Below are 21,996 nucleotides of genomic sequence, written 5' to 3'. Positions count from 1 at the left end.
CACGCTACTCACCGATACATAAATAAAAATTGGTAGAAATCATAAAAGCAACTAACGAAACTCTTAATTTAAGTAAAATTAAATTTTTACTTAAGGTAAACAAACTGTGATAGATGGAATAGGCAGGTGGAAAGAGACGGTGAAACCATGGAGGTGTGAAAATGAACTGTGAGTGGAGGTGCATGGAGGAGGTCGCGAGAGGAGAGAAAGTGAGGAGTTCGGTGAGTGAGTGAGTTCCGTGAGAGAGAGGAATACGGTGATTAAAAATGTGTAAGGGAGTTTGTAGGGAGATGAGGTGAATAGGAGTGAGTAACGACGGGCAGAAACGCACGGAATGAGGTAAGTGAAGAGAGGTGAGAGAGGTGTGGAGAGAGGAGCGATTAGGGACAGAATAGGTTTAGGAGAGTAGTAGAGGGGGAGCTGGCATAAGAGGATAGGAAAGGTAGGGTACTATGAGAGTTGATACCTCTAGGAGGAAAGGATGGAAAGCCGAGGCAATTTGGAGAGGAGTGAAGGCAGGGATAGAGAGTGAGTTGAGTGCTAACAGAGAAGGTAGGCATGTAGGGGTGGAGTGTGTGTATTCTGAAAATTAAGGAGTAGGAAAGGGAGACCTGTAGCGGGTGTGTGTGAGGGATTGGAATAGAGGTGTATTGGTGGGGATGTGTTGTGTGCAGGTGTGAGTTACATGTGCATGCAAGTTGGTATAGCTGCTGTAAATTTAGGAAGTTGGTAAGTGAGCATTAGGGATAGGGGTGTACTGGTGTATGCGTGCTAAGTGTGAGTATGTGTTATATGGGGAGACGTGTGTAGGTCCTGTACACATGTTAAAAGTATAGAAGAGCTTTATGACAATGTTGTGGTGTATGAACTGTTTAGAATGGTATACCAGTAATGGGGAAAATCAAGTATGCGAGTTTACTGGGTAACTTGAGTAAGAACGGGATGAAGTTGTTTTTGAGGTGGTTGCACTGGGGGACGCCGATATTGGTTGTCGCTATCTAGAAAGAGTAAGTGGATCGCCGATAGTGGTGATAGTTGGGGGTCTCCGACGGGTAAGGAGTTAGGTCGCCGATATTGGTGACAGAAGAAAATAGTATTGGTGTGTGTGAGTGGCCTATTAGGGGTCGAGTGATAGAAAATTCATTGATGGTCGTCGATACTGGTGACGGATGAGAATATTTGTACGGTTGAGTGGTCTAACCTAAGTCGAGGGGGTGAAGTCGGGGGACGGTCACACCTAGCATGAGCAACACTTAAAATACCGGGGGATACGTATTAATCCTGTGTAGTTAAATGGTAGTAAGAAAGTATGACTTAGGCTACAGAAAAAGAAAACATATAAAAATGGGGTTTTAAATTGGTTTGCATATGATACTTGTAACTTAATTTTTACTATACTGAGTTATATGTACTCACTTTTTATTATTCATAGATGAAGTAGGGATGAAGTCGGGATCGGAGTTGTTAGTTTCCAAGCCTAGCGTATAGAGCAACAGTGCAAGAATTTCTACTGGTAGAATTGAGTATATAAATAGTTAGTAGTAGTGTAGATTGTGTGCTTACTAGGGATATATGAGTTTGTATTTCACTATAATGACACATTTATGGTTAAAGGTTTATATTTGATATTGAGCAGTAGATTGTGGTAGTTTCTTTTCTATGTGTGCGACTGATTTTGAATGAGATTTTAGTATTTGACCATTGAACTGTTTGAGACTACGTCGTTAAAAGAAAAAAAAAACAAAGCGTTACAATTAGTAATCTGTAATTAATTATGGATATTTCATAATTTGTACAAAAGACCACATTATTTATAATTAAACTTCAATTCTATAAAAAGGAATAGGGTGAGCGATTCTTGTTCAAATTGATATATGAAATACTACACTTTCAGCTGCGCCTACTGATAGTTCCCGGATTCCCTAAATTTTTTTCCGAGAATTAAAACACGCTTCAAGTACCTAGAAATACCCAAAAAAATCCAAAATTAGTGTTAGAAACCCTTTTGGCCAATTTTGGAATTCCGGCAAGGCAGCTTCGTCGTGCTCCAGCAACGGCACCACCGCTCGCAGCGTCGGTTTGCCTCAGGTTGGCCGTTTTCGGTTGATTTCGGTCTGTTTGTACCCATCCCTGCAAAAAAATACGTTAAGGGACTTCGGTTGACCCAAAAAAGTCGAAAAACCGAAGCTTACCGGCGTCATAGTTTTTCGGTACGGCGGCTCTGCCAGCTCACCTTAGCTGTTGGGTGTTTTGCTTCGGTCAATTTATAGAGAAATGAATGATGATTACAATGATGAAAAAATTACACAAAACGAAAATTGGGAAGGGCCTCATCGAAGGTAGATTTAACTTTTTCCTACGGTTTTCGGCCCATCCGCCAGTCATTTTTCTCCGATTTGGTCATGAGGGTGTTCAAAATTGAGTTTCGAGTGAATGGAGAAAATTTTACCTCTTTTGGCGGTCAGAAGTGGCTCCGGCGCAGTGGCAGGCGGTGGTCGACTCCCTTCCCGACGACTGGCTCTTCTTCTTTGGCGAGGGGGTCTGGCAGCTAGGGTTAGAGTTTGGTGTAAAGATGGTTATTTATTTCTGTCTCCTTTTAATTTGGGCCGTCCATCGCGTTTGATCTGAATCGTCTGATCGTGTTTAAATAAGAAATAAATATGAACTGTTCATTGTGATTTGATCTGAATCGTCTAATCGCGTTTAAATTGGAAGTGGATCTGGATCGTTCATCGCGATTTAATCTGAATCGTCCGATCGCATTTAAAAGGGAAACGGATCCGGACCGTCCGATCACGGGCACACGAATCGCTAGCGTGGCCTCCCACGTGGCACTGTATCAGCGTGCCTTGCCACGCGACGTGCTCGTTCACCGGGGTTGCTGATTGGGCTCTTGGCACAATTTTCTTAAATTGCGTTTTAACTACAGTTTCTGATTATTTTTTCAAAAACATTCTCAGAACCCAAATTTTCACCTATTTTTTTCAAAATTGTTTTCAATTTCATACTTCACCCATTTTTCTTTATTTGTACATTAAATAAAAATTTAAAACTTTAAAAATTATATTTATATATTAATTTTAAATATATTAAAATTAATTAAGAGTATTACATATACACTTTATATAAATAGGTAAATATTTAAGAAAAATAATTTGTAAAATTAAAAAGTTAATAACAAATTAAAATAGTTTATAAATAAAAATAATATTTTATACTAAAGAGTAGTTGAAAAATTAATTATTTTTAAACAAAAACATTTTTATATTATTTCAAATACGTATATTAACTGCTATCTTCCTATACAAAACGGATTTTTCCAAATTGTTTCAAAATTTTCAGGTTCATCCTGCCCAATTGGATGCGACAGAAATGACACAGCAGTATACTTCTTCGTCAATTCCAAGAAAAAAATATCATCTTCATCTGCACGAATCCCAAAAGTTGCCCGCGGAAATTCCATCCATTCCTCCAATCTGTTCAGAGTTTATCCTTTCTCCTCCCCGATTCGTTATCTTCATCCACGAAAGATAAGATTCAGAGATGCACATATCCGCTCAAAAACAGTACAGGCTAAGGCCTACTCTCAACAATCTCGAAGCAGAAAAGAGGGTAACCATGAGAGCAGCAGAAGACCAGCAATGGGGAGTGTTTTACGAGCTATGTTATCTGATAATTCAAATCCTTAAGTCGCCTCCTCGTCGAACTCATCTCGCGTTCTCACCTACTTACTCCTTTGCTTCTTCTTCGTCGTCTTCGAGGCACCTGCAGGCTCACCCGGGTTTACCCGTTTCGTGGCCACGGGTCTCTCTGGTGGATTTGGCGTTGCTGTTGCTTGGGATTTCAGTGGCGTTGATGGTCTTTGGCTCGGTTGCTTTTGCGATTGGCTTTGTTTTGTTGCCTTGGGTTCTGGGTTTGGTTATTTTCTTTTACTTTGTTGGGTTTATGTCCAGCTTATCACATCTGAGTCGCTCCATTTTCTCTCCTGCAGACGTTCCTGGTTAGTTTCTTGTTTCTTTGTTTCTTAAGTTTTCAGAATGTATGCTAAGTAGATGTTTAATGGTGATTTGGGTTTTGATTTTGAAATTACAAATCGATTTGGGTTTTGATTGAAAGGTTGTGAACTATAATTTCACGTTTACATTTTTCTTTTCCTGCAGCATGGAAATTTTGATATGCCGAGGCATGGATTGGAACATAAAGAGCTGCAAAAGAGGACATGGGACATGGTTTTGAGGTCAGCTGCTTGTTGGGAAAACTTTTATGGGATACTGAGGTGAACTTGGTTGAGGTCCCTATTGTCTTGTCTTGTTTATTAATGGCTGTTCTTGTTGTGAACTCTTGTTGTTGAATAAATTTAGTATTTAATTTTATTAAAATTTAGTTAATTTGAATTATGTATTATTTTAAGAAGTTAATAAGTGATGAAGTTATCAATAGGAATTTTATTTACTATTTTAAGAAAATGATATGTGATGAATCTCATTTGTAAGGATAATAACTATCATATAAAAATGACAGTAAGTAGAGATTAGTGTTTTCCAATTTTTTAATGTAATTTACTTATTTAAAGGTTGGTCAATTAACTGAAAAATTCAAATAAAAAATATGATCAATACCTATTTTCTCTTTTCCTCTCTTATGAGTTCATTCTTTTTTTTTTTTTTTTCCTTTTTAAGTTCCAACACTGATGTGGTTATCTCAGCTATTTGGTCATGAGAATTTCATCTTCTCAAACAGCCCTTTGGACTTGTTAGCTATGTGAATCTTGCATGAACTTCGTAACATTCACACTTTTAATCTCGTAATAGTTTTGTCAAAGAAAACAAAAAGAATTTCGTAGTAGCAAAAATCTTATTCTTATTTTTAAGTTGTGGGTTGAATTCCCATCAGGAAGAATTTAAGGGTGAGTGATCCTAATTCAAATATAAAATACCATGTTCTAGTTATATGTATTAAGACTTAAATGAGAATTAGAATTAAGAATTGACTACAAAAATTGAGTGAGAATTGAAGCAATAGATGACTTTATAGCCTTATATTAACTGTTTCCTTAACCTCTAGAAGATCTTACAAGTACTATGTTCACAAGTTATCTTCCTAGTATTTTCTTTGATAATTTTAGTCAACAAGAAGTTTATGAAGATAGTCTCAATTGTCTGCAAGAAAAATTTTCTCCATTGATGATGTAGACGATACAAAATCACAAACTTAGGAGCTTGAGAATGATGAGGTAGATTAACACAAAAACTTTCATGAAAATTTATAAGTGAAAATTGTAGTGAGGTTTCAGAGCAGCAGCTTGTCAATAATCAATTCAACACAAATGATCTAACTCACCAAAAGTCACACAAGCAGATCAAGGCAAAATGAGATTTTCTTGTAAAAAAAAGACAGAGGAATAGAACAAAACAACTATCCAGTGTAGATATGAACGCCTATGGCAATGAGGAAAATAGTGATGAGGCCAAAATAGATGATGGTGTGGACCAAGATGGAGATACCACTTGTCTGCATGTTATTGAATTCAACCACTCTGTTCTTGCCAGGCAGCTGGAACAACAGTCCTGGCGTTAACAACACAAAGAGCACCACTGCTATCACCACTGGCCCCCAATCCGCCATCTCTGCAGGTTATCAGTTTCTTTAATTAACTTCCTCTTTCTATATCAGATAATGCAAGAATATGTTAATTTCTTTGTGGGTGTTTATTGATGTGATGAATGGTAGAGTAATTTTGAATATGAGATGGATTTCAGGTAAGAAAACAAACTGAACCAGCATAAAAAAGAAGAGGGGAGGAAGAGAGTGGAGTAAGTAGCTTGAGAGAGACGTAAACGGAGGAATGGAGACAAAGAAAAAGGTGGAGGAAGAAGAAAAGGCTGCTGACTCAGAAGGGTGCATAGGTTTCCACGTTGCTTTGACAGCTACAACCCCCAAGGACGGCATGCATTTGGCATCTTCCTCTTCGTTGGACGGCTGTCACATTGAGTAAGCATTCTCTACTCGGTTCTTCTTGCCTTTTTATATAGTTTTACTGCAATCTGCATGAACAGATCAGGGGACAAAAGGGTCAAAGGGGAAAATAAAGGGAGAGAAAAGGTATTGATTTGCTTCCATTCATGATCTGAAGTACACAATTAGATGGGATTTTTTCCTTTGGGGTGGAGGGGAGGGGGTGTTTGGTGATAAGGTTCGTCAATTCTTGCTCATCAAGATTACATTTTTTATATTACAATTTTAAAAGCTTACTCTCTAACAAATATAATGCACTTAAGAATTAATTGTCAGATTACTTCTTATAACAATTAAATCTAGGTGATCAAAATGGAGAACAAATCTCTTAGTCAAGTAAACTAATATGTGTTGGGTGAAATTTCTTTTTTCTTTGTTCCTTTCAATTTAACGCTAACTGGGATTACAACATTTGAGTAATTATGTGCTCCTACATGGATATTATATTACTAGCACTGATGACTTGTCAGTTTAAGATGCATCACAAACAATGACTTCAAAATGAATGATAATATACATAATCAAAATTTAATAATTTAAAACATATCTTGAACTGTTAGGTACTCATGCAGATATAATAATATGACACTTAACATTAGTAGTGGAGTTGATAGATCCGTGTAGACTTGTAGTTTTATTTGGTTGATTATATCCAAGTGTAGTTATTCATTAGGGAGTGGACCTTGGGCTTGCCTATTCTTCTTTGAGTTCAAGTTGAGCCCAAGGAATAAAACCATGAAACCCTAGCCACCTTTGGGTTCTTCATAGAAGTCATGGTCTATCATCTGCGTAAATTTGTGTCCAATCCTCGCCTGAATGATGGAAAGTAAATAATAAATCATTATAAGCATGGAATACAGGCTTTTACTATAGACCACAATTCTAATTCAGCCAAACTTTTAATAAGGCCTTTATTTTCACAGAAGTTTTCTAATAGATCATTGTAAGCATGGAATACAGGCTTTTACTGTAAATCACAATTCTAATTCAGCCAAGTTTTTAAAAAGGCTTTGCTGATATATGATTAGAAAACTTCTATGAAAATAATTGGACTTGCTTATACTTGCTTTAGATTAGAAACCAATTACCTTAAATATTTCATAAGTTACCGTCAAGGACATAATTGAGAGGATGGACCTTTTCATGTTTCATTTACATCTTATTCTGCCAAACTTAGACCTTTCTTCAAATAGATTTCATTTAAAATGACTCATTTTGTATCAAATATGTTTTTGTGGTCTTGTGTTGTATATTCTTTTATCGGATTTTTTCTTTTTCTTTCTGTCATATTTTTATCATGTTGTATAGAAAACCTGTCAGCCTATTTATCACATCTTCATTCCAGATGAGAATTTCTAAATCTTGTCAATGTTAATACCAATAAATGGTTACAAAATGTTCATAAGTACTTACAGTTTATAGAATGAAATTACAAACGTTTTGTATTTCTGTATTTTTAAGTCAGAATTTGATTCGTCAATTTAGGGTTTTGGTTGTAATTCTTTTTTTATAAAAATAATAGGAAACGACAATACAATAGAAGACATTTGCTTAATAGAAGCGTTTAGCTACAGTACATGAGAGAAAAAGGTAAACCCAACAATCAAGTCATTCAAAAGAGGCCTACACTTAACACCACCAACTTTACACTCTCTTTAAGATTTTTTTCAATTCCCATTTGTTCTTTTATGATCCCTTTAATAAAGCAAACTTCATCATTTTCAAAAGCAAGTGAAAAAAAGTAGCCAGAGATGAACAGTGATTTCAAAATAATGCAACAAAACCTCTCTCTCTCTCTCTCTCTCTCTCTCGTTCTCTCTTCAACCTTTACACATAAAAGCAAAATAAGACCCACATGCCACACCATACCTTGCCTCCCTTTTAAACCCATTGCTCTTCTTTGTCACTAAGTTTAGCATCATCATCTCCTTAACCCTCAAGAAAATTAGTCTTCTTCTACTACTTATTAGGAATGTGCCTCACTTTCTTCTCCAAATTTCTCTTCAAGCGAAAATCCCTTTCTCTTTCATTGCTCTGTGTTTAAGTTGCAAAAATCAGAGGAGCACCCGAAAAAAAAAACCAGAGAGAGACAAAACGCAGATGGGTGCTGATTGGGGACCAGTTGTTGTAGCAGTGGTTTTGTTCATTCTGTTGTCACCAGGACTCTTGTTTCAGGTACCAGCAAGGACAAGAGTAGTGGAGTTTGGTAACATGTCTACAAGTGGGATTGCTATTTTGGTTCATGCAATCATTTACTTCTGCATACTCACCATCTTGATCATTGCAATTGGAATCCATATACATGTCAATTAATGTCGAAGTTCTCCCTTCTCTTCTCACTTTCATATTGTCTACAGAATTTTCTTTTCTTTTCTTTTCGTTTCTTTTTCTTTTTTTGAATGAAAACTACTTCTGCACACTCACCATCTTGATGATTGCAATTGGAATCCATATACATGTCAATTAATATCAAAACTCTCCCTTCTCTTCTCACTTTCATGTTGTCTACAGAATTTTCTTGTCTTTTCTTTTCTTTTTCTTTTTTCCTTTTTTGAATACTGAGATTGCTGAGTTTTTCCTTTCAATTGGGTTTCAGACTGGCTGCCTTGTTAATTGTTGTATGGTTGGTTGCCTGGTTGATTCCTTTTCAGGGTAGTGTTACTCTAAGATCGAACTTACAATGTTAGCTCGAAGCAAGAGTACTTTAACCGTTAGATTACAATTTTTAAAAATTGTTAGTTTTAAACATTGATATCCAATTGATGCATACAGTTAATATTGTGAGTTTGGGATTACTGTACATTGTCTTTGGTTGGATGTTGAGAAGTAAATAATATGAACAAGCTTGAACTAACCTTGTAAGTACTAACATTTACTATGTAATTGTGGGAAGATAGAATCAATTTTTAGTTTGGAAAACTAATGAATAAAGAGAAACAACACAAATAGGTATGCTAAATCATACATCTTATCTATCTCTCTCTCTCTCTCTATATATATATATAGAGAGAGAGAGAGAGAGAGAGAGAGAGATAAATAAATCTATATATTGATTAGATTATCACTCAATATTTGTAACGTCTTGAATCTACTAACAAGGCACGGACGTACCCATAACATTTCTTGCTAGTGGGTACATCCGTCCCTCATTAATGGGATTCCTTGCATCACAATATCCTTATATATATATATAATAATAATTGCATTAACTCATATAGTGATGTTCTTATTTTATTATGTGAAATAAAAATAAAAATAAAAATTATTTTTCAGAGAGAGACTTTAGGAGTGGTTGATGATTCGGGTTTTAAAAACCAGTATAACTTTAGATAAATTATTTCTTTTAAAAAATTGTTTTGAGCTTAAATGTAAAATTCAATTTTCAATTTTTATTTCTAATTCCCACATTAACCAATATATATATATGTATATATGGTATAGAATTATGGTAACCCTCATCTTAAATTCCTCTTAAAAAGTTTTAATAATAGGAAATCATTCAATCTCAAATGTAGAAATCGAAAAAATTAAACTTCCATAACTTATAAACCTTACTTAACCTATAAACTAAATCTAAATAAGAATTCACTACTCTCATCTTAAACAAATTTTAACATATGGGAATTCAATCTCACATGTAGAAATTGAATAAACTTGCTGGATTTATAATATGCCTTACCCATAAACTAAAACAAAGTTAAGGCTTAAAATTATAAGCCAATCTGAAAGTCCCCGAATAGCTCAAAGCTTTTATTCTTTTTTGGAGACAAGGGTTAGAATATGATTCCAACTTGAACTAATAAAAAAATTATATTATCTAAATTAGAATATAATTCCAAAGAATCAAGCTAATATTGCATTCCAAGCAAATTGAATTTTTTTAATTATAAAATACGAAGTCGAATTTTTTACCCCCCACCACACACATACACACATGTATTATGCATATCTAAATCTCCCTCCGATAATACAATTAAATTATGGAAAAAATTGCATTGAAAATGAGGCTTAGTATGGAAACCCTGTATTTAAAAATTACGATGATCATGCCCTCTACACACTCCAAACCTAATCGAAGTGCTTACCCAACTAAATAAAATCAAACTGCTTCTAAAAATCATTTCTTTAGGAACAAAAAAGCAACATGAAAGATCTGTGCTTTTATGTATGCACTAAGATTTTCAGCTTAACCGGTGAAAAAATCAGCGATTAGAACAGAATTACAACAAGAACTACCACAGATCTTAACCAGAAACCACCACCACCACCACCATTACTCCACCCCCTCCCTTCCCACCTTACCGGTTACCGGCTCAGCCGGTGTAGATGTGCACGTGTACGGCGAGGATGAGAACGGCGTAGATGGCGAAGAAGATGAGAGTGTGAATCGCAATGGATTTTCCATTCGTCTTCATGCTTCCAAACTCCAGCTGCCGGTGGTGTCCCGGTAACTGAAACAGAAGTCCCGGTTGCAGCAACACGAAGAGCACAACCCCGATTAGTACGGGAGCCCAGTCCGCCATTAAAGCCTTGAAATCTCCTCGTACAAGTAAGAAATCGGAGATCCGTTGGAGTTTAGTAGCTTTGAGGTAACGCAGTGCTGAGGATAGGGAAGGGAAGTTGTGGAGACTGATCGCGATAGTTGAGGCGAAATATTTATTTATTTTAAAAAAATTATTCTTCAAGCACGAGAAAGACAGTGAGTCACCCGTGAACGTGGCTTTGTCTGAGTTGCCTCGCTTCTTGACATGGGAAATTTACTCGCTTCAAAGAGTGACTCGAAAACAAGTCGGTCGCATAGTTATTAAGATTTTTAATTAAAATATTTATTAACATATTACTTTTATTAAATTTTAATAAATTAATTATATTTTTAAATTGTTAAAATATTTGATTCAATTATATTAAAATTTTAATTTATTTTTTTAATTAGAATAGTTATAATTAATTAAAAATTTAATATAATTTTTTATTTTTAAAAGAAAAAAAAGAGTGAACTGTATCTTGTTGAAGTATAAAGATTTTATTTTATTTTTAGAATTAAAGAGAATTGTATTTACTTTGTTAAAAAAAAATAAGTATTTTTCATTCTATAATAAAATTATTAATATTTATCTAATTTTATATATTTATATGGGATTGAAAAAAGTCCAAATTCGATTGTATTAATTTTTGTTGGTAGTGAAGCTTTTTTCATGCCCTCTTTTTAGGGGTTTTTCGGCTTTTAGTTAATTGAGAATATGAGGCCTAAAGGAAGTGGTAGATGGACCCCAATTTGCCTATGCACTTGTAAAATAATAAACTTTATATTCTTAATTAATTAATTTTTAAACAAAAATTTAATATTTTAATTATAGAAGTAAAGTTTAGAATATTATATAATAGAGTAAAGTTTAGATAATATTTTAAGAGAATATTATTAAAAAAAATTTGAATGCATATTTGTATATATTTACTTTAAATAATATTATAATTTAAGTATTATATAGGGAATAAAATTTTGTACACTTATCATCATTTTTGAAAAAAAAAAATTAAAAAATGTCGATAGAACTAGACCAAGACCAACTTTGTAATGGTACATCAAAATCTTAAATTGATTGCAAAAGGGAAAGGCATATATAATTATGCACCAACAACCCCACCTTTAGTGAATGTGGAATTGATGTCTCAATAATTTATACACACAAATATACCTTTTCTATATATATATATATATATATATACTAATTCTTAACCAAGTGTATCCTTCTTTATTTAGGTCAACAATTATGAAGTTGGTTTTTATACATCCAAATCTATTCTTAGTTGATTGTAAAAGAATTTATTTTTGGAATGATTCTAAAATTTTTGAAGAGAATTATTTGTTATGATTCGTTAAAATAAAATTTATTTTAGTTATTATAATTTTATTAATATATTAATAAATTAAGTTATTAATTTATTTAAAATAAATGTTATAAGCCGGTCGATATAAATTCATGATACATTCATAAATTTGTGAGTTGTATTTTAATTCAGTGAGATTGAAATTCGTAATCTTTAAATAAAATAAAAAAAATTTAACTAATAGATCACGGTATTAGTTATATTCTTTTAATTATTTGATATAAATTTTTATTTAAAAGTGGTAATTTAAAAAAAATTAGTTTTAAAAACAATATTAATAGACACACATGCTTTTTCCCTTACCCAACAAACGAAAAAAGAAAAACAAATACAATAAAGTAGTGAGAAATGATAACTTATATCATTTTAGCTTTTCAGGATTCTTATTCTCATCTCTCCTCTTCTAATAACCACAACCAACTAATGTCTTTAGGAACATGAAAGCTTTATTATAAATGTATATATGTATATATTCTCTCTTTACTCTTTCTTCTTCTTCTTGGGAATTAGGGAAAGAAGATGAATGATTGGGCTGCTCCATTGATTGCTGCTGCTCTATTTGCGTTTCTGTCACCAGGACTGGTTTTTCAAATACCAGGGAAGCAAAGGCCAGTTGATTTCGTGAACATGAAGACAAGTGTGGCAGCAATCTTTGTACATACTGTTCTCTATTGCTTGTTTCTTATGTTGTTTCTTGTTGTTCTTCATGTTCATCTCTACCTCTAAGATATATATATATATACACGTATATGTATATATATGTAGCAAAAGTACTAAAAGCAAAAAGATTTGTGTTCTTGACCCCCCCAAAAAAAAAAAAGTGAAGAGAGTTTGATGAACACCCTTTTGCCTTTAGATTTAGCCTTGTAAGCTCTATTTGTTAATGAAGAAACCGTTCAAAAGTACCCTCTGTTCTTGCTATTTATCTGTGTATATGTATGTATATCCATCCTCTTACGGGGATATGTAGAGGAAAAAGTAGTTATCGATTGATTTTGTTTAATAGAGGGTTATATTTGTGAATAGATCAACAGGAAAAGAGAGTTATTCGGTTCTTGTTCAAGCCCATATATATATATATATGTATGTAACTATCAAGAAATCATGGAAGGTTTAAGAAAAAAAAAAAAAAGCTTAAGTAGTCCAGGTGGTCTAAATCTCTACAGTTATTTCTTGTGTGCTCCATAGAAGAGTCTACCCTTTAAGATTGTTTGAAAGAAAAAACTTAATTTTGATGCATAAAAACTAGCTCACCAAATAATCTTACCTTAAAACAATATACATGCGCGCGCATATATACACACTCGTACTCTACTAACCCGAAATGAAAATACGATACTTTAGTCAAAAATATTATAAATGGTATCAAAGTTTGTGATAATTTAATAACTCTAACTATATTATAAAGTTTTGAACTTAATAAAGATATTAAATATTTGAGTGGTGAAAATTGTGATACTTAAATTCGCATGGAATATCAATAATTAAAATTTAAATTTTTTAAGTATTAGTAGTGATTGTGATAAAAACATTATATAAAAAGTTATTTTCATACTAAAAGGAAAAGTTAAATTTCATGATTCACCCTTTTACTTGGTATTGTAAGCTCTCTTTTGCTATTGAAGATTTGGAACTTGGCAACCCCGCTAGAATCACTCTGGTTCTTGCTCTTGTATGTGCTTGTAGCTTATTGTCAAGCAAGCAAATATATGCCTGTGTGTGTGTGTGTGTGTATGTATAGAGTGAAAGGGTAACAAAATATGAGTTTCTGTTCAAATCAAGACTAATGAGATGCACTTATACCCTTATTATTATTTTTTCTTTTTTGGGTAATGATATCTTTAGATACATGTATAGATCAACTTGATACAATATATATGTTATATATATCAAGCAAATAGCAGAGGAAGTTTTATAGATCAACTTGATACACTATGTATGTTATATATACGCATATATAAACATACATATATTGCAGTGGATAATTTACTAGTTCTTTTTGGTGTACGGAGAAAAAACGCTGCAGTTTTTGTTGCTGAAGAAACAGCCTGATTAACAGCAGGATAAATACATACATACATATATACATGCATTAGCAATATTTTCAGTCAAACCTTACGGATCTAAGGAATACGCAGATTCGCTAGTTAGCAGTAGTGGAAAAGATACTTGATTGATCTTTTATCCCCTTAATAATATATACGTATATATATATACACATACACGTGTGAGTGTGCGGATGAGAATCCACTTGCCATATTCACTCAAAAGAAAAAAAAAAAAAAAAAACCCAGATGAAAATATGAAACAAATTAAATCCTTAAATTCACAAGACTTCAATATACAGATCTCACTTTATAAAACCAGAAACTAATTACAAGAAAAATTTCAGAAAAAAAAAAAAAAAAAAAACTCCAAGTAGATATAATTATAATTTCTGAAAAAAAAAAAACGTTAATTACCCTAAAATTTAATCACAAAACCCAGTTAATACACACACTTAAAATCACTATTTTGATTATTAAATTTTTTGTAACTAGGATCAAGAACCAATATACATGTGGACACCAACAGCTAGCAAGAAAATACAAATGAGAGCAAAGTAGAGAATTGAATGAACCAATATGGAGACTCCGCTTGTCTGAAAATTTCCAAACTCCACGAACCGGCTTTTCCCCGGTACTTGAATCAGCAATCCGGGCGTTAAAAGGATGAAAAGCACAACGGCCACGAATACCGGCCCCCAATCCGACATTTTTTTTTTACAATCACTCACACAGACACAGAGAGATTCGTTCCTAATTATTGATATTGATGTTGAATTTTTCTTTAGAGGGTGGAAATGAGGGAAGGTAGGGAGATGATTATAAAGGAAGCAAGGAGGCGTAATGGCTTTGGGAAGAAGAGATAAGAAATTGGTGAGTTGGAAAAGTGAAGATTAAAGAATGAAGCTATTGAGATTCATAGGTATTACAATGTTTATATGTCTTCAATTATGTATATATATATATATATGTATGTACCCTTTTTGTTTTTTAGTGCTCAACATGAGCACATGGGCTTTACAATGTTTTATAAGTCTTAATAGTGAAGGAAATTTCTTAGTTGTTGGAGGAATTTGGATGTATTTTAGCTTGTGAGTTTCATCTTGGATTCATTTCTATAAGTTATTAATTTAATTTTTTTAATTATTAATAAAAATGAATTCAATCATCACCGAATGCGAAATGAGTATATTTTTATAAGTTATGAACTTAATTTTTTTTTTTGTTATTAATTGAAAGAGATTTAATTATGACAGGTTCAAGAATAAGTGTCAACAAATATAAACTTAATATATTTTTATGAGTTGTAAACTTAAATTTTTTGAATGATTTTATGAATTTACTTTTATTTTTTTGAATTTTGTTGCGTTTGTTGGTTATATGATCTGAATATAAAGGAATCATTAATTAAAAAAAAAATTAATTTTTTAAATATTAATAAAAAAATAAAAATAAGTATAGTATTAGTGCTTTTTAGTCTAGTGCTTGAATGGTTGAAAGAAAGCATATTTTGGTTGCTTACAAGATCAACATTCTTCAATCTTCTCTCCTTAATTGGGAACTGCCATTTGAAAAATGAGATCAGTCCCTAATAAGCTATTCATACTTTCAGAGATACCATATACTTTGCTTGGGAGATACCATATATACAATAAGTGCTTATTCTTGGCTTTTGCAACCAAAAAAAAAAAAAAAAGCTGCTTATTTTGTTATAATGAAAACTCATTCTTCTTTTTGACCCATCAAGTTTAGGGGCTTCTTTTCCAATACAATGATTATATGTTTTTCTATTAGACCCATAAAGTTTGACCCATTCTCCTTTGGGCCCATCAAGTTTTGCAGCTTATTTTCTCATGCCATAATTATGAATTTTTGTTCTCACTTTTAAATTGGATAAAAAAAAATTAATTTCTAAGATAAATTATTAAATTAGTATTTAAAATCTAACACTTAATACATTGACTCTCAATATTTTTTTGTCACAATTTAGTCTGTAAAATTTTCTAATTGAAATATATTAAAATAGTTTTAAATGATTTTGAATAATTAAGTTTAAATTAACGATTTATTGTTATTAATTAATTTTTAAATATTTAAATGTAATTTAATTATTTTAATTTTTTAATTAAAAAATTAGATATTTGAAATAAATATAAAAAGTTCAAAATAAAGTTGTAACAAAAAAAAAAAAGAAAATATAAAGGACCAAATTATAATAAGTTTCAAATTTTATAAATTAATTTGATAATTAATTGGGACCATGTATAGACCCCATTTAAGACAAAGAGAGAGTGAAGGATAAGCAAAAGACACCTTGGGAAGTTTATCTAAAACTATCTATCAATCAAATTATATATGTATGTATGTATATATATATATATATATTAATTATATATTGTTTTTGTTTTTTTTCATTATTTTTTAAAATTTAGTTCTTGTATATTTTCAAACACACGTGTATATATATATATATATGTGTGTGTGTGTGTGTGTGTGTGTGCGTACATACATGTATCTATCAACTTAAGTTGCAATATCACCATCAAAAGCAAAATTGTTGTGCAAAAAAAAATTATGTCTTCTGATTTTGTCAACTGGATCTAATGACAAACTTATTCTCTCACAACTTGCATTATTGATGATCATGTGATTTGACCTTTTTCTTATACTAATACATATAATATTTAGTTATTTCAAATTTTAAAATATAAAAATAAATTTTAATTTTTAATTAGTTATAAATTATACATTATATAATTTTTAAACCTAAAAATAATTTTAATAATACATATAATAATTATCTACTTAATCTTTGAAATGTAAAATTAATATTTATTTTTCAATTGATTTTAATTTATATATTATATAATTAATCTTTAAAATTATAACTTTATTTATCATAGCTTAGTTTTTGTTATTTTATATGAAATTATTAGTTTAAGTTTTTGTTAATACTTTCATTTTTCTTTTAATTTTGGTTTTTAACATTTTGAAAAACTAGTAATTTTATACAAAATAATTAAAATTTAATTTATAAATATTAAATACAAATAAACACTACAAATATTAAATTAATATAATATCAAACTACTTATTTTTAAAGAAAATGAAGCAAAAAAAAACTTAAACGATTAATTATAATGAAATTTTTTGTACTAACAATTATATTAGTGACTTCTTTATTTAAAATGAAAGTGAAAGTTAAATTATATATATACATATACAAACACATATTTTTCATAGTATTCTTTTTTGCGGGACCAAGTTACCGACCTTACAAATAAAAATTCAGCAAAATATCTAAGTATAATAAAATTATAATTAAATCTTTAAAATATTTGGAGATCATGTCCACCAATGCAAACTTTTAATCTGCATATAATATGTATATATGTATATATATATATATATATATATATAATGTAGGCCTAGGAAAGGATATGATAAAAATGAGTAAGAGTACAACAGATTATAAATTTAATTTAACTTGTGTGACTCTATATTTTTATTAATAAATTATATTATAATTAATGAACATGTTATATTTAATTATTAATAATATGTATAATTTTTTATTAAGAGATACTTTTAATAGTTCTTAAGAACAATATTTTAGTCACAAGTGCTGTAATATTCAGGTCCAAAATTTAATTGGGGATTAATTTAAAAAAAATAAAAATAAAAATAAATACATATAAATATAAATTTTAAATTTATAAATTCTTATTTAATGTCAAAATTAGGAAAAAAATAGGTGAATGATGAAATTGAAAATAATTTTGAGAAAAAGATGTGAAAATTTGGGTTCGAGTGGTATTTTTGAAAGAAAAATCAGAAACTGATGGTCAAAACGCAATTTAAGAAAAATGTGTCACGCAGCACCGCCCAATCAGCAGCCCCGACGAACCGGAGCGCGCTGTGTGGTAAGCCACGTTGACGCGGTACCACACGAGAGGCCACGCTAGCAATCCGCGTGCCCGCGATCGAACAATCCATATTTGTTCCCGCATGCGTGGACGGTCCGGATCCTTTCCCTCTTTAGGCGCGATTGGACGGTCGAGATTAAATGCGATGAACAATCCATATTCATTCTCTCTTTAAACGCGATTGTATGGTCCAGATCAAATCGCGATGAATGGTTCATATTTATTTCATCTTTAAATGCGATCGAATGGTCAAGATCAAATGTAATGAACGGTCTAAATTAAAGGAAGACGAGTATAAATATCTCACTCCACACTGAACTCTAACCCTAGCCGTCAGCCCCCTGCTGAAGAAGAAGAACCAGTCACCGGAGAAGGGTGTAACAGCCCCGGAAATTTAAAATGAAATGTATATTAAAAATATCAAATGCGGAAGCGAAGTCAAAATTTGAATAGCATCCCTTACACTAAAACAAAAAACGTGCTCACAAAATATAAAAGATCAAACTACCTAAAGGAGAAACTTGAAAGTAAAAGCTACGAATATGACTATGGAGTCTTTAGGCGTCCCCTTCGTCGTCCTCCTGCGGAACCGGCTCGGGAACGATGTCCTCTTGATCTGAAATGATTAAATAAGGAATGAGCTACACTAGCCCAGTAAAGACATCACGATATCTCACCGTTACGGAGGTAAAAGTGGGTAGAAAACACAAAAAGACCAAGGGAGCATAATTTACAACAAATCCTTTTATTAATAATAAAACCTTTACCATTCACTTACCTCGATAGAATCCATAAAACAGTGTACGAAAGCAATAACATCATCATCATCATGAAATCATATATAAACTGTATAACATAATACTTATCAAACTTTTCGTAATTCAATCGTTACACAACATATTTTCCTCATTTACCAGCCCACTAGTATCCATGGGGATCCATAGAGGTCCCGCTACCCGTTAACCCTTAACACTTGAAATCATTTTTCCAGGGCCGTCCCCATACCCCGTCCGATATGGGCGCCAAAACTATAGACCTCATTACCCCATCCGATATGAGGGTGAAACGGGCCGTCCCCATACCCCGTCCGGTATGGGCGCAAAACACATAAGATCTCCATACCCCGTCCGGTATGGGAGACCACAATCCCGGTAGGGTTCCCTACGGACCCGGTCCGTCCACCATCTCCCAGGATATCTAGTCAGGCTGACCACATTATACAATTACCCATTTACATAATCCATCATTCTCTTTTCCCTCAGTCAGCATCATCAATCCACATACAAACAAGCAAAACAGTAATTTATGCCAAACAAACAATATACAACATCAATATCCCAGTCATTCAATCCATAATCAATAAAACAGTACAATATGCACACGAAACTATAAAATGAAAACATCAAACCTCATACTCATTTAAAACTGTAAAACAGGCCAAATAACAGTTAACCGACAAACACACTAGACTCGGGCTCCATTAGCGACCTTAAGCAATTTCACACATTCGTTGATTCATGAAATACCATTTTATCATTTATTGAACTTTAAAACCATGATAGGAAATAGGGTGAGGGGTCCTTACATGTTTCGGGGTCCGAACACGGCTTCACAGTGCGCCTACAGGCTGTCCCTAATTTTCCCTGAATTTTTCCCGGGGAACTGAAACGCACTACTGGTGCCTGCACGTGTTCCAAAAAATCCAAAATTAGGCCCAGGGCCCCTTTCGGCCAATATCGCATTTTCGGCACGGCGGCTCTGCCGTGCTCTGGCGACGGCCGGCGGCGATTCGCCTCGGTTTGGCCGTTTTCGGCCGAATTCGGCCACACTTGCATCGATCCTTGCAAAACAACTCTAGGGCCCTCGGGGGGCCAAAAAATTACGGAAAATCGAAGCTTACCGGCGGCGGTGCTCTCGGGTGCGGCGGCTCTCCGGTGAAGTTCGTGTTTTGGTGATTCGGCTCCGATCAACCTGTAGAGAAAAGAATGGTGATCACAGTGATATAAAAATTGCATTAAACGGAGGCCGGGAAGGGCCTCATCGGAGGTAAAAACCGAGGAGGGGCGCGGCGGCGCCGCTGGGCTTCGACCGTGTTTTTCGGCCGTTTGGCCGGGATTTTGGCTCCGATTTGGCCACAGGAGAAATCAGCGTGGAAAAACGAGTCGGGGGTATGAAATTTACCTCGATCGGCGGTCGGAAATTCCTCCGGTGCGGTGGCGGGTGGCGGCGGCCGGCTTCTGGTTTGTCTTCTCCGGCGAGGGCATGCGGCTAGGGTTTAGGGTCTGGTGTGGGGGTCTTATTTATACCCTTTTGCATTTTGATCTCAGCCGTCCATTTTGATTTAATCTTGGCCGTCCGTTTTTGATTGAATCTGGGCCGTCCGTGCGATTGCATCTGGGCCATCCGATCGCACGTTCGATCTGGGCCGTCGATCGCACGTTCGATCTGGGCCGTCCGATCACGCATACGCGGATCGCCAACGTGGCCCGTCCTGGATCGACGTGGTCTTGCCACGTGGCAGGTCCCGGTTGGCCGGGTTTGCTGACTGGGTCTCCTGACGTGGCCCCCTTTTTTTTTTTTTTCTTCTTCAATTTCCCGGGCGCTACAACTCTCCCCCTCTTAAAGAAATTTGGTCCCCAAATTTGCCTTGTTACTCTTGATCGAACAGATGGGGATATTGAGCCCTAAATTCTGATTCCAGTTCCCAAGTAGCCTCCCTGGGCGTGTGGTTCTGCCACACGACTTTTACAAATGATATTTCCCGGTTGCGGAGTATTCTGCTCTCTCGGTCCATGATACCGACCGACACTTCCTCATAAGATAAGTTCTCTCGGAGTGGAAGCGGTTCATGAGCCAAGACATGAGAAGGGTCCGGATTGTACTTACGTAGCATAGATACGTGAAACACATTATGAACCCGGGAGAGCTCAGGAAGCAGTGCAAGTCTGTAGGCAATGGTACCAATCTTGTCTAAGATTTCAAAGGGTCCAATATATCTGGGGTTTAATTTTCCCCTCCTGCCGAACCTACTAATTCCCTTGAAGGGGATGACTTTAAGAAACACCCGGTCGCCTTTCTCAAAGGCCAGGTCTCTCCTCCGGGTATCAGCGTAACTCTTCTGCCTACTCTGAGCTATCTGGATGTTCTTCTTGATCTTGACTATCTTGGACGTGGTTTCTTCTACCAAATCCGGGCCAAACAATCTTCTATCGCCCACTTCCTCCCAACAAATCGGTGACTTGCACGGACGCCCGTATAGCGCCTCGTATGGGGCCATGCCGATGCTTGCTTGGTAATTGTTGTTGTAAGCAAACTCTATCAGGGGTAGGTGGTCGTCCCAATGGCCCCCAGAGTCAAGGACACAAGCTCGGAGCATATCCTCCAGCGTACGAATTGTCCTCTCTGATTGTCCATCGGTTTGGGAGTGGAAGGCAGTACTAAGAGATAGCTTTGTTCCCATAGCTTGCTGGAAACTATTCCAAAACCGAGAAGTGAATCTGGGATCCCTGTCGGATACCACTGTTACTGGAACTCCATGCAGTCTGACTACCTCCCGGATATACATTCTTGCCAACTTGTCCAAAGAATCAGTCATTCTGATGGCCAGGAAGTGGGAAGACTTAGTGAGTCGGTCAATAATTACCCATATAGCATCATGTCCCGATCGTGCCTTGGGTAGTCCCGATATGAAGTCCATGGTGATGTGTTCCCACTTCCACTCTGGAATCGGTAAAGGCTGAAGTAACCCGCCTGGGTGTTGATGTTCTGCTTTGACCTGCTGACATACCAAACACTTAGATACAAAGTCGGCTATATCTCTCTTCATCCCATTACACCAGAACCGAGGTCGCATAGTTTGGTACATTTTCGTACTTCCTGGATGCATGGCGAACCTTGAACTATGGGACTCTGTCATGATGTCTCTTTTTAACTCACTGTCGTCTGGGACACACACTCTGTCCTTGAAACGAATCAATCCGTCGGCAGAGATCTAAAATTCTGAGCTCACTCCCTGTTCTGCATCCTTCTTGCGGGTTACTAGGGCGGGGTCGACTGACTGGGCTTCCTTTATTCTTTGGATTAACTCGGGTTGGACTGCTAGGTAGCCCAAACATGTGACT

At 34.5% G+C, this 21,996-nt stretch overlaps 5 protein-coding genes across 8 annotated transcripts; 3 read left to right on the top strand and 2 right to left on the bottom strand.

Moving 5' to 3' along the window:
• The first annotated feature begins 3,311 nt into the window (after nt 1-3,311).
• LOC110807417 (uncharacterized) lies at nt 3,312-8,869 on the top strand. 4 transcript variants are annotated; one of them, XM_088215602.1, is made up of 5 exons: nt 3,312-4,000; nt 4,161-4,276; nt 5,550-5,633; nt 5,760-5,991; nt 8,667-8,869. In XM_088215602.1, exons 1-2 carry the CDS (start codon nt 3,544-3,546, stop codon nt 4,172-4,174), a joined length of 471 nt encoding a protein of 156 aa, XP_088071728.1. In that variant the 5' UTR covers nt 3,312-3,543; the 3' UTR covers nt 4,175-4,276; nt 5,550-5,633; nt 5,760-5,991; nt 8,667-8,869. The 4 variants fall into 4 exon arrangements, with proteins under 4 accessions (XP_088071728.1, XP_088071724.1, XP_088071719.1 ...); XM_088215598.1 differs by lacking the exon at nt 8,667-8,869 and adding an exon at nt 8,191-8,354; XM_088215593.1 differs by lacking the exon at nt 8,667-8,869 and having other exon boundaries at nt 4,161-4,237; nt 5,760-8,508.
• On the bottom strand, nt 5,237-5,625 carry LOC110807420 (uncharacterized). Its single transcript, XM_022032544.2, has one exon. It carries the CDS (start codon nt 5,623-5,625, stop codon nt 5,416-5,418), a length of 210 nt encoding a protein of 69 aa, XP_021888236.1. The 3' UTR covers nt 5,237-5,415.
• LOC110807418 (uncharacterized) lies at nt 5,972-8,508 on the top strand. Its single transcript, XM_022032542.2, has one exon. The coding sequence runs from the start codon at nt 8,116-8,118 to the stop codon at nt 8,326-8,328; it is 213 nt and encodes a 70-aa protein (XP_021888234.1). The 5' UTR covers nt 5,972-8,115; the 3' UTR covers nt 8,329-8,508.
• Nucleotides 8,870-9,993: 1,124 nt separating the features above from the next.
• On the bottom strand, nt 9,994-14,876 carry LOC110807419 (uncharacterized). The gene is made up of 2 exons (XM_088215616.1): nt 14,455-14,876; nt 9,994-10,552 (listed from the first exon to the last, which is right to left on the bottom strand). The coding sequence occupies exons 1-2, from the start codon at nt 14,657-14,659 to the stop codon at nt 10,329-10,331; spliced, it is 429 nt and encodes a 142-aa protein (XP_088071742.1). The 5' UTR covers nt 14,660-14,876; the 3' UTR covers nt 9,994-10,328.
• On the top strand, nt 12,212-12,809 carry LOC110807421 (DUF3339-domain containing protein). The gene has a single exon (XM_022032545.2). It carries the CDS (start codon nt 12,424-12,426, stop codon nt 12,628-12,630), a length of 207 nt encoding a protein of 68 aa, XP_021888237.1. The 5' UTR covers nt 12,212-12,423; the 3' UTR covers nt 12,631-12,809.
• Nucleotides 14,877-21,996: the final 7,120 nt, after the last annotated feature.

This window comes from Carica papaya, chromosome 1, assembly GCF_054855325.1.
Source record: "Carica papaya isolate Zhongbai chromosome 1, ASM5485532v1, whole genome shotgun sequence".
Lineage (NCBI taxonomy): Eukaryota > Viridiplantae > Streptophyta > Magnoliopsida > Brassicales > Caricaceae > Carica > Carica papaya.
Note: the sequence above shows the minus strand (reverse complement) of the source record. Positions and strands in the feature narration are given on the sequence as shown.